The sequence below is a fragment of the Branchiostoma floridae genome, chromosome 7 (assembly GCF_000003815.2).
Source record: "Branchiostoma floridae strain S238N-H82 chromosome 7, Bfl_VNyyK, whole genome shotgun sequence".
Lineage (NCBI taxonomy): Eukaryota > Metazoa > Chordata > Leptocardii > Amphioxiformes > Branchiostomatidae > Branchiostoma > Branchiostoma floridae.
Window position 1 is genome coordinate 8,898,386 of NC_049985.1, and position 12,877 is coordinate 8,911,262.

The 12,877-nt window shown below is 42.5% G+C and overlaps 1 protein-coding gene across 1 annotated transcript; it reads right to left on the reverse strand.

Annotated features, from left to right (window-relative positions):
- Positions 1–3,131: 3,131 nt before the first annotated feature.
- Positions 3,132–4,806, reverse strand: LOC118419761 (alpha-2C adrenergic receptor-like). Its single transcript, XM_035826342.1, has one exon. The coding sequence runs from the start codon at positions 4,683–4,685 to the stop codon at positions 3,321–3,323; it is 1,365 nt and encodes a 454-aa protein (XP_035682235.1). The 5' UTR covers positions 4,686–4,806; the 3' UTR covers positions 3,132–3,320.
- Positions 4,807–12,877: the final 8,071 nt, after the last annotated feature.

Genomic DNA, 12,877 nt, shown 5'->3' on the forward strand with positions numbered 1-12,877 from the left:
AATTTTCCCCATCAGCGTGGAGAGTAAGGTCAAGAGTCCGACACATAAAGGCCACCCAAAGTTGTTGTCAGTCAAGCCAGACAGCGTACTGCAGCATGCACTATAATCAAGCCTCTGGGGGCCATATGGGGGCTGTCATGTCGGCCCAATAAGCTATATGACCCCGACAGTAAGGCAAATAAGGATGCACGTCCGCAGCGGGAAAATGACGTCATGGCTAGGAGCGCATTCCGACCAGGAGAATCAGTGGCTTCGTCTGGACACATTCTGACGGATGTGACACCGTCATATTGTCACCTCCTTGACTGGCAGATGTCAATCTCAGAGTGTGAAAAACATACGATCTGGAATATCCTGAATACTAGTTCATGAACGAAGCGGGAAGTTTGAACACTTTGGCTTTCTGTACAGCAACGCCTTCTGGCGGGGCATCTGACGATAGCAGCTTTTTTTTTTTTTGGTAAAAAAAAACTTTTCCCAATTGCTTCTAAGTTAGTATTGAACAGTAAGCCTATTTCATGCTACAACTGCGCAAGACAAGGCTACACACTACATTAAAACTTGTCATCTAGAGATTGTTGATCACTCAAGCTAATATATAAAAGTTTGTTTCCCTTAATTTTAACTTCATCCTGGCCTGCTACAACCGTACTAGTTTCATCTTGTAGTAACCCAGGGTCCATGCGCTGCTGGGCTGTCGAACTTGAAGCATTTGTCTTTACTCGTGTTTTTTTGTTTTATTCTGAATCTGCATTGCTCAACGCGCTGCACTCAACAGTGTAAAACTTAAAGTACCACATACACTACAGACAGGAGGTAAAGATAGTCTTCTACCTCCCCGACCGAAGTCAGGTACCCATTTTTACACCTGGGTGTAGTGAGGAAGGTCGTGTAAAGTGCATTTCCCAAGGGCACAACGTCGGGGGGCACGGCGGGGATTGAACTCAGAACTTCTAGATTCCGAGCCAAACGCTCTACCAGTTACGCCACGCCCGACGCACGGGCTGGTTGTGTTACATGAACATAACGATTGTCAACGTGAAGATGCTCCCACCACGCATTAAGTTTTTCTTTATGCCGCAGCAAGTTTTGGGGTGATATCATCTGCAGATTCTAAATGTAATGCAAAGGCGCGAAAAATCAAGATGGGCATAAAAGATCGGAGATGCCTAATTTTTTATATAGACCGTAAACGGTTTAACAAGATCTAGAATTTAATATGTAAATTTTATTCCTGTAATCAAGAAGTACAGAAAGTGACACTAAGTGCAATAGAGTAAAGAATAGTTGCTACACCAGTACCCATCACGAGACTAGTGTCACATCTACAACTACCAAATGGCATAACAAACAAACACACACAAGCTACCACACCCCGTATACTCCCAATTGTTGTGTTTTCTTGTGGACCATCGCCAGAGAGGAACGGAATTTCTTAGCCTTCTTTTCGAAATCAGGCGTACATTGACATTGTCATTCATAAAATCTACTTGCTCTGACTGTTAAGTTTGTGGCAAACAGGCTGAACTCAATGCAAGCGTGAATGTTCTTTATAAAGTGGTGAGTCATTTTGATTTATTTAGGTACTCTCCCCAACACGTTCTTGTGCCTTTATCCACCCTCTGTTCATGATCAGAATTCCACATTCCAAATCACAGAACTGTTACCATTGCAAATCTATGCGTGCGCAGGCATATTCAACTTGGTCAAGTAATGATATCACCATGGATGCCAATCCGTGTTCTTGGACACAGCACTTAGATAATTCATACATAAAAACGTATCCGTGGTTAAGAATTATACCACCTCTTATGAAATAATGACTATGATATTACAGGTTGTCACCGATGCTGCAGTCCTTGTACGAACATTCGCAGGTCACGACATAACAATTTGCGGCATTATTACAAAGCGTATTAAAGTTATTATCTCAATCGCGACCAATTTCCACCATAAAAAACACTGGCAGAAGGGCGTCCTTCCTCACAAGGTTTTCATTCAAATTTGCTTCACGTCTAGATGGTGAGGCCACCAAGCCTTCCAGAAAATCTGTCCTTAGATCGCTCACTCAATTGACACATTAATTCAGCTTCTTTTATCAGTAGTTTCAGCTGGCACTGTTTAGGAATTATGCATGCTGACTGCATCTAGAGTACGTGGGCGCACTGTGAAACGTCCTTGCATATTGATAATTCACTGTGCTCATTGTACCGATAAAAAGACACGACACGACAGCTAAGTACAATGCAAGAAGAAAACGTCAGTTACAATATCTCTTTTTATTTACAACCACTAACATATCCTGGTTATTGTGGTAGGCGGGCTAGAGTAACCCCATAATAGTCTGTACCAGGCTCCATGGGTTGCTGGGAAAATAGTAGACATTGGCAGAATAGGCCTAGGTTAAATAATTGCTGGGGAATTAAGTTCAGCATTTTGAAACCTACGGAGTCAGAGTCTGTCGGAGACTCCATGGGTTGTAAATTGTGATTCTATGATATGACCGACTAGCATTTTTCCAACATTTTTCCATCAACCTCGGGAGCCTGGTAGAGACTATGCCTTCCATTATCGATATTTGAGTACACAGTTTACATATATGTATCTCATGTACTTCTTCACACTGTGAAAACAATATCCCCAATGCATGGAAAGGGGAAGTTTACAACAATACGATTTCCAACTATGTGCCAAACAGCAGTTGTTACAATTTCGACTTGAGAACCTTGCCGAAGTTCACGAGTTGTAAGAATAGTCATTACACATGTACGCATAGTCTATTCTTGTTACAAAGTGGATATTCTATTCGTATTCACCAGATGCTGTTGGAAACAGCGCTCTTGATCACTGAACAATCATCCTATAAGATGTAAACCACCATGCGCTAATATAAAGTAATGATGTTACCTCTATGAACAAAATTGATACTAGTCTATCGGAATGTATTGTGATGGACTGATTTGCACACTTGCATACGATATGGCACGGTGTATATATACATGTATATATATATGTATATAATGTATAGCGTTACAGGTACGTGTGCGTCTGTGACTGAGTGTGTGTACATGTGTGCATGTATGTGTGTATATATACATATGTATATATATAGAGAGAGAGATAGATGTGTGTGTGCTTTGTGTGTCTGTGTGTCTGTGTGTGTACAATCGATGATAATTTGTACAATAGTAATGTAGTATTCCTTTCCTTCAATCGCTTTCTGTGTTAACACGTACTTTGGCTTTGGCTTACGATTCATCAGAAATCTGCATGTGTAACGTTTTAGTTCTAGTTCAGGCCGTGTGACGATGATTCTCTGCTTAGGGCCGACTGGCCCCACGTTTTCCACATGTGAGAATCCGGACCACAACTTTCCTGAAGTCCACGTTAAACACGGTATAAATGATGGGGTTTAGCGCGCTGTTGCAGTAGCCGACCCAGAACCAGAAACCGAACAGTTCGTCAGGAACATGGCACGTTTTACACAGTACTTTGATAGGATAGAGTTGAAAGAACGGGTACCAGCAAATGATGAAAGCTCCCATGACCAGTCCGATAATGAGAGTAAAACGGCGTTCCTTGGACTGTACGTGCCGTGCTCGACTGTGGCGGATTCTCAGGCCCGCAGGATCTTTCTTATCCTTGTGCTTGTTGACATCTGCTGCCTTTAGCGGGGAGGGCTGGGGAGGAATCGGGTTAGTGGCTGTGGCGGCCTTTTCGGGTGTGCCGTTTACTTGGCTGATGCCTGCATTTGTCGTGCCGATTGGTTCGTTCAGTTTCATGTGAAACTGCAGTTTGTTTGGCTTCTTGCTTGACCAACTAACAGGACCCGATGGGGCGATGGTGGTGATTTGTGTCAGGTTATTGCGGGAGCAGGAGGGAGTGACGGTGGGGGTTGAAGTAGCGCTGGTGTCTTGTCGTGGGGCGCCGAGCTTCTTCCTGAATTGGGCGCGGGTGGCCTGGAACAGACGGACATAGGCTATGATCATAACTGCCAAGGGGATGTAAAAGCTCATGGTGATGGAGAACAAGACGTATCCGGGGTTGACGCGCAGCGGGCACTGTGGGAGGCCACCCTTCGGCTGCTGGACCTCCTTCCACCCAAACAGTGGAGGGAGAGAGACGGCGGCTGCCGCGATGTAAGCTCCCACGATGAGGTACAGTTGTCGCCTCTTGCTCCCACCCATGGAGGCGGTTGGGTTGGTGACGCAGCGGTGGCGCTCGATGGCGATGAGACACAGGTTGAAGATGGACGCCGTGCAGAAGAACACGTCCAAGGCTAGCCACATGTCGCACCACACCTGCCCAAACACCCAGTAACCCATGATTTCGTAAACAAGCGAGAACGGCATGATCATAACACCCAACATAATGTCACTTGCCGCTAGGGAAACTAGGAAGAAGTTTTGATGGATTTGGAGTTTCTTCTCTATCCCTACCGCCACACACACAAGGATATTACCAACTATAATGAGAAACATGACGGAGGATACGGTGAATCCAACGGCAATGCCGCCACCCAGAGAGTAGGGGAAGGCGCCGGTTTGAGTTATGTTCGTGGCCGTATGATTGTTCCTGATCGCCGCGTTCATGGCAGGACATCCACTACAGTTTGTCGTGTCATTCAGAACCAAAGCGGAGACGTTAGATGGAAATGTAACGTTGGTCTGAGGATCCATGGCCATCTTGTCCCCGGTCTTTAAGGAAGGTCCTGAAACTTTGTCCGTGTTAGACTTTTAGTCTTATGCTGTGAACTCCAGTCCTTGAAGATGGAAATGTTCCAATGTTCAGTTGATGACAGTTCCCCGAGAACTTTGATGTGGCTTGGACCTCATCACTTGGGTCTCCTGCAGAAAAAATAGACGATTTTTAGCTTTTCCAGCATGGTATGACTCATGAGATAACACATTATCCAAGGAGGCCTTGCACCACGTTATACCTCTTCCAATGCTAACTAAATCTAATGTACTTCATCATATATTGAATTTTCAGTGTTCCAATGGCTTATACAGTGTCAACGTTCTAAGTTGCACCATTGAAACATGTGTCCAGTAAATGAATGCACACATTTCTGTGCAGTCTATAACCCTTGACAGTTGTACTCACATGAACCAGAAGCACTCCAGCAGAATTACCTGTGTATTTTCATGCACAACCAGGTTCTTATGCCGTTTCAAATGTGTCTGAAAATAACGCTAACCTCTATCACCATGGCAGCAATGAGAGCTTGGTATACATCTCCGGTTCATAAAAAGGTTGATTGGCTGTAGTAATTATAATCTTTATCTATTTTTTTTTGTTCATTGTCCCCACTATCGATTGTTTCATTGGGCCATGAACGTCACGTGACATCGAATGAAATCATCCCGCCCGCTCGGAATACATCTTTGACCACGTATAACCAAACGTTACCATGGAGACGACGTCAGTGACGTCTGTAATTTCAACAGGCTCAATCATGTCCACAAATACATGCATCGATTTTATTATTACCTATGATTATTGTGGCCGTAGAACACAGATTGGGAGAATACAGCAATTTCACGGAATCAGTTGGCTACAATACAATCAGCAGTTCAGCCTATCATAGTTTGAAAATTAGCGGTTCCAATGATAGAGTAACTTCATGTCCGTCAAATATTTCCCTTCTCATGTTTTTAGTTTGCATTTCTAAGTTTCGTGGGTGGCTGTTTGGCTACCAAGTGAGCTGATTGATAAATTGCTGTGAACATGTACTCTATTTACCGGTCAACTTTTCTTTAATGGACTGGGCTCTAATTCAAACTTGGTACTTGACAGGCCAATTTCTTCTCGATGTTTGGCTAAGATGTAACCTGATTGATGAATTGCACAGAACAGGTACCCTATTTACCTGCCAACTTTTCTTTAATGGACTGTGCATTAATTCAAACGTGGTACTTAACAGATCAATTTTTTATCGAAGTTTGAATAACATGAGCTGATTGTTTGGCTAAGATTTAACGTGATTGATGAATTGTACTGAACATGTACCCTATTTACCGGCAAACTTTTCTTTAATGGACTGGGCTTTAATCTAAAATTGGTAATTGACAGGCCAATTTCTTCTCGAAGTTTCTCTTTTCGCTCTCGTTACAATTGTCATCCATTCTAATCCAATCAGGCAGTATCGGGCTTGTGATGTCCCAAAAATCGATGGGCAAGTGGAAACGGTATCCAAATGGATCCTCTTTCTCCCAGCGTGCGCTCTCAATGTGTCAATCTAGATTAAAGAGATGGTGATTTCGTAGTCTGGGCACATATCAACAGTACAAGCCAGGTCCTCAAATGTACTTCAGCCGAAAGTTTTTGCTCACGCGTCACCTTCAGGACCATCAAAGATCTGATGGTCGATACGTAGCCATTGTATCAATCTTGGTCATTCAGAGGACTGTCTATCTTTATATGTGCCGCATGTGTATTCAAAGAAGCGATGACACACAACGATATCTATGACATTTTGATCTTGCCGCTAAGGCTACGGATTGTGCAAAGGTCAGATACAAAATCATTTTCAATGCATTATCAGTTACTAAATACTAATTCAAAAAAAAAATTTATTGATTCAGTTAAATCTCGCCCTTTTCTGTCTTCACAGGACTGACTGTAGCATGCGTTGTCCTGTATGTACTGGACCCTCTTATTAGTTGAATGGGCAACCCAGTTGTTTTGAAATGAAATAGAAGCAATAAATTTTGTTAAATCGCTGTCCATAACTCAGCGTCGTAGCCTTTCCAAGACCAAAATCAACAAAGATCAAAAGTTGAAGTGGATGTTAGAGGTAAGAAAAATAGATGAGGCTTTTAAACTGTCTTAGGGTAGATGCACTATATCAGCAGGTAAGGCTGAAGTAATTTGCTCCTGTGAATATGAATGGCTATCAGTTGAAGACTTTTTTACCACTAACGTGGCATGTCTTAACCATGCAGTGTTATTGATGCACTGGACGCACCCTGCATGTCGCTGTAATTGGTTTTTGAGTACGGGATTTCTAACGAACAATCGAAGTTGAAAGGTGCTACCAATGCCTATCGTTTAATCATTGGCTCCTGTCATTGATGTCAGGAAGCTGCTGATCCTCAATTACCACATTGAAGGGACGGGCTACATACAGCTAACCAACTACAGGAACAGGTAGATGTGACTAGGGTTGTAATGACTTCATTTCAATTTTTCCTCGTCATATTTATATGCAGATTGTACGCGATACCTCCGTAAATGATTCGTCAGGTCAGTCGCAAATAACTCAGCGAGGCCGCCTGGGTTCAAGAAACAGCAAACCCGTCTAAAAGAAACATCCCCTCCGTCAAGATACTAGTTTTAACCTGACTTATAGTCATTCGTATCACTAGTATAAATGCAGACATTTTCGCGGTGGTTTTATGTTCGCGGTTTTCGCGTTGCCCATTCACTGCGAACTTAAATCCACCGCGAACATTTTTCCATGGTAGTAAGACACTACAGTGCATGGTACTACCGCGAACTTAAAACCACCACGAACAGTCCTTTTTCCCGCTACCGCGAAATTAAATCCCCTCAAACTTAATTGCATTTACAGTATTCGTTACCCTCTCACTTTTTAAGTATCTTACTGAATTGCTGTGTATAGAGATCCTCCCAAATATATGTAGATATGCGATTTTTTTTTCTGCCCTACATTAATAGGGGCATTGCCTCCACTCGTTTGAGTTTTTTATTTTACAAACGCCTCACATTGCTATTCTACTTGCGTTTGTTCATTTGACATTTGAAAATCACAGGGGTACTTAGCCATGTATTCATGTACTCTAGAGCTGAAAGAAATCACAGAGTTGAATATCGGAGGCATACTTAGTTTCTGAGTGAATCTTCACACTTCAGAAATCCATGAAATGTCAAATAATTACTTCACTAACATTGCGGATTGATTTCAAGCGTGGGCGTTTTGGAAAACCTTTCCTGTCCAGGCAATTTACGACAAGATGGAGAGCACCAATGACTCGTAAATGCCGTGAGAGCGAAACCTTCTGCCAGATAATTGTTCGCCAAGTCGTTTTGCTAAAAGTTCAGGTGTTATAGCAGAGAAAAGGCGTATGCAACTTCACATTTCTATGATTTGATAATTGGCGATAAATGAATAACAATCCATAAAGAAACCTACTTGAAATTGAATACGCTCTAATTCGCCAGTTAAGAGACATGCGCACCATATGGTTCGTGCAGGTGTAAAATGGTAAGTTAGGGCGCGGTCACATAGGTCGTGCGATCGTCATTCGATTTTGATGCCATAGGATTGTCAAGCAGGCCGTGGCAGAAGCAACCAACGACATGGATCCAAAACAGCATTTGTGAACCAATACAGTTGAACTTTGCAGGAGACGTACATTGTTGTCCTAAAAATGCCAGGTTAGCGATGGCACGACGATCGCACAACCTATGTATACGTAACCACGCCCTTTGGAAAGTTTGCAACGATTATTGTAGCATAGACGGCTGAGTTTAAGCAAACGGCGTATGCTCGCGCGGACTGTGGGTTTGCTTGATACCGAGACATACAACATCTGCATACAAAGCGATGGCTGAGGATTTGACTTGACAGCTGACACCATTGGAGGAACTAAGGATCGAAGACAAGAAACGTTGTGGCGACGAAAATAGACGTGCACACATAGAGTTCATTGCGTCACAAGAAAATACACTTTTTCCTCGTTAAGTCAAGTTATTGGCCAATAGCTCCTCTGCTGGCTAAACTCCTTCCCATTTGCCATAGCAAGATCTGCTTGGAGATATCATCTAGTTAAAGCCACCTTTTGAACAACCTGTTTCTCCATGCATGCTGCAATACCGTACCCATAGGGATCCTGTTTAAGTACCATTGTAAAGCATCATGACTTTGTATGATACAAGCATGCTTCCACTGCAGATTTGTCATCGTTAAAACGAACTATATCATGCATCGGTCTGGCCGCACGAATTTGCCGACAGGACCAATAACTTTAGATTACTTTTCGTCCATGATAGTTTAAATTGAGGACATATATTGAAGAAATCCAGCTTTATAATTCAAAGTAATGCTGATGGTACAGGAAAGTTGCAAAAGACGACTTTTTAGCATTGATGACAAAGATGGGATAACTTGTCACACATGCACCGAACGCAATCTTTAACAATCCTTTTCAGAAACAGCTCTCTTGTGTGCTTGCACTGTTCAGTGGTATTTATTTATTTATCTATTTATTAGCATGTTATATTTCTGGCTGCATACAGTAGATTGTAGGCAACCATCAAGTCAACCACCCATATACCAACGGCGACGTGTCCATTTGTCACTAATTCGAGGCGCAACAAGCGAAAATAAGGGAAAACGGTATTTGCAGGTAGCTTTATGCAAATCAATAGAGAAGTCTAAATACATATGCGGTATTAGGTGCATTTTCCTAATATGCATGCGTCTTGCTTGCCTATGCCTAGCAAGTAAAACCTAATCTCAATCTAGAGGGAGACTCGTCGAAGAATGTTAGATATTCAGGAAATAAGATACGCCAAAAAGCAATTACTCAAGCAACTGGATATGACGCTGGAAACGGTCAGACGTCAACGTTTCAGATAGTATCCGTTATCTTTCGTCAGTGACACTGGTGTCCAAATCATATCCAGTTGCTTGAGTAACTGCTTTTTGGCGTAGGTCTGATTCACTGGTCCTACGGTAGACAGAATCAATTATGTACACTTTGAAAACAGCTTGATTCAACCTGCATAATGATGCTACATCGTGTAGGATCTAGGAACACAAACGTCTTTATATGTAAGGCGTATACATATCAAAGTAGTTATCACTCCTCGCATATAGATAGAAGTCAACGATTACTAGTCTAGTAAGTCATACCGTCGAACCCTGGTAGATCTGGAAAAGACGTGGAGCTGTCGTCTCAACAGAATACAGTCTCAGCAAAGAGAGAGAAGGAAAACGTTGACTGAATGCGCAGATGAAAAGTGTGGACTCACCAAGAGAAGGCCTTCGATGCCAGGTGCCGACACCCGGTCACTGTCGCTGCCTCGCCAGCCGTCGCCTACTGCATGCTATGGAGTACGCCCCGGCGTTTTTATAATGGGCGAGTCGATTAGCTTTCTCAACCAACCACGCAGCAGGAAGTGGGTCTAGTCTCTGGATACCCACCTCCCCTGGAGATGGCATCATTATCTAATGCCTGAACATAGGTCAGACACAGCTGTGCTTGTCTGTCATCATTAGGAGCGGGAGGAATATCGGGAACTTTTTCTAAATCAACTGTGGCTTAGATCTTACTTCTAATATAGTCTAGAGCTGAGGGGCTAAGGTCCCTTCACTTCGTGTGAATTTTAGTCTTCCTCTTAATTTTGAGTATTCAAATACATAAAAATTTGATAATCAGACAGATTTCAGTACCAAGGACAGGGACATCGGACCCACCTTTCAACAATGTCCCCTTTTCCTAAGACCCCTCAACCATGAAAGAAAGAACCATGGAGTTTTCTGGGTTAAATGACTTATTGATCCTTAGGAAATGTTCTGATTCAGATACCAATATGTACATTTGTTGTTTGTTTTTCTCATCACCGTTGGGCCAAGCCTAACGGCAGGAAGGGAGAATGTGATGACTGCAGGTGGCGGGTAATCTGGTTCGCTCGGCTCACCCAGAAGTGGAAGTGGTCTAAGCGCGCGACGTAGAACCTGTCTAACGCATTATCCATCGACATAGGCTGGTGCCTGAAGAGTGCGAAAAGCTATCCTTTGACCTCTCGAAATAGAAAAATACAGGCAAGTTTAAACGTGAGTAGGTATGTAGATAACGGAAAAGTACTTTTCAAGAGACAAGGATAAGTGTGCTTGAGAACCCTTGATAATGGCGCCTTGCACGCACCCCGGGGCCCTTACATACGCAGGTAATATCATCAAGGGCTTTCAACTTCTGAGCAATTTTCGCACAAGAACACTGAAACCTTTCATGTGAGAAAGAAATGACATTTTAAGCGTCCAGTCCGCTAGAGAGTTTTGCTTTTATCCCACCTTCCTTACCCTTGGCCGATATCCAACGTAGAATTTACACTACACGAAAAGCAATAATACAGCGTTAATGACCCGATTTCCTTAGGTGAATACGATGCCATAATTCATGGCCGATACCTATAACCATCGAATGAAGCGACCGAGTCTGCTTGTCAACTTAATGTTTTCCTAATTTGTCACTAGAACACTTTTGTGCAGCAAAGGTCTTAATGTCAATAAACCGTTCTCTCTCTCGGATCAGTCCAAATTGACCAATAACGTCAACATAGCATAAAAAAATAATAAAATTCTGTACAAACAACTACAACAGGGATTCTAGTGTTACCAAAATCAAAACAGATTTGCAGTGGATGTCACTTGAAGACAGAAGGAAAGTGTCCAGACTTTCCATGATGTACAAAATGACCAATAAACTGGTGGACGTACCAACTGATAAGTATCTAATACCAGCTCAAAAAAGAACAAGAAACAGTCATGCCTTCAAATACCAGAATTACCGACCTAGGATTGATGTGTTCAAAAATTCGTTTTTTTTCCCCAGAACTATCGTAGAGTGGAATTTGTTATCACCAAGTACAGTAGGGGCATCTTCTCTGGGTAGTTTTAAAGAACGATTGCATATAGATGTGCAAAAGCTAGATGTAACTGGTCGTTCGGTGTAATATAACCAGCTGCTGCCGCGCCGCGTGCCTGCGAAGCTGGTGTGTTACGTCGAACGGCGGTTATACCGGCTATATAGATACAGATACAGATACAGAAATAAATAATCATAAAAGGTAAACTAAAAAATTGCACAAGATTAATTTGAATTTTGTGGGAAAGGCTGGTTACACCGGTACCGAGACACGAGACAGAGACTGTGGTGACAGAAAACTTTAACGTCAAGTGATCTTACTCCATCGTAATGTCATTCCAACATGAAGATAGCTGTAGTGGCAATTTGAGATTTTTAGTGCGTAAGGCTCCCGACACCGACTACCTCTCCTGGTCAGCCGTCACCCACTGCTAAGGACTATATTCTCCAATGGTTCATTGTAGAATGATAATATCATACACGAGTACGCATCAATTAACTTTTGGGCCTAACTAGTCTCAAGAAACCCACTGATGATGATATCATACACGAGTACGCATCAATTAACTTTTGGGCCTACCTAATCTCAAGAAACCAACTGCGGCGGTCCTCATGTGGCATCGTTATCCAATACTTGAATGTAGGTCATCCACATTTATGTTATCATTAGGGGTAGATGGATTATACATAATTCATCCCCTGTACTCTGTACATCCTGTATAGGAAAGATTGGAATTAAAAATAGCTAGTGGTGGGGTCGTGTGGCGCAACGGCAGAGTGTTAGACTCAGAACCAAATGGCCCCTGGTTCAAATCCTGTCATATCACCGATAGAAATTATTTCAAAAGTTTTAGTTATGTGTCAGATGATAGCAATATGTAAAGTTAGCATGGAAGTTCATCTGTGTCCATATTATTTTAGCTGCCTTTCAACACAACAAATAACAATTTTTGGTCGCACATTCGTCGACCTTCGTCAGGAGTGGTGATTGCTCTGAGCACGTGTCCTAGGGACATGTGACTCGTGTAAATAATATCTGAAGTTATAGAAAAAATTGCTAAACTTTATATCTGAAAGTTAATATAAAAAAACATCTGAAACTGTTTTTCTATTCTACCAGTGTGACTGGCATTAACGTTAACGCTGGTCCAAGCCCGACGTCAGGGGGAGAGAAGTAAGGTGGCAGGTAATCTGGTTTTCTCGGCGCACACAGATGTGCAAGTGGATTAAGTGAGCGAAGTAGTAACTCTCTTATGTAA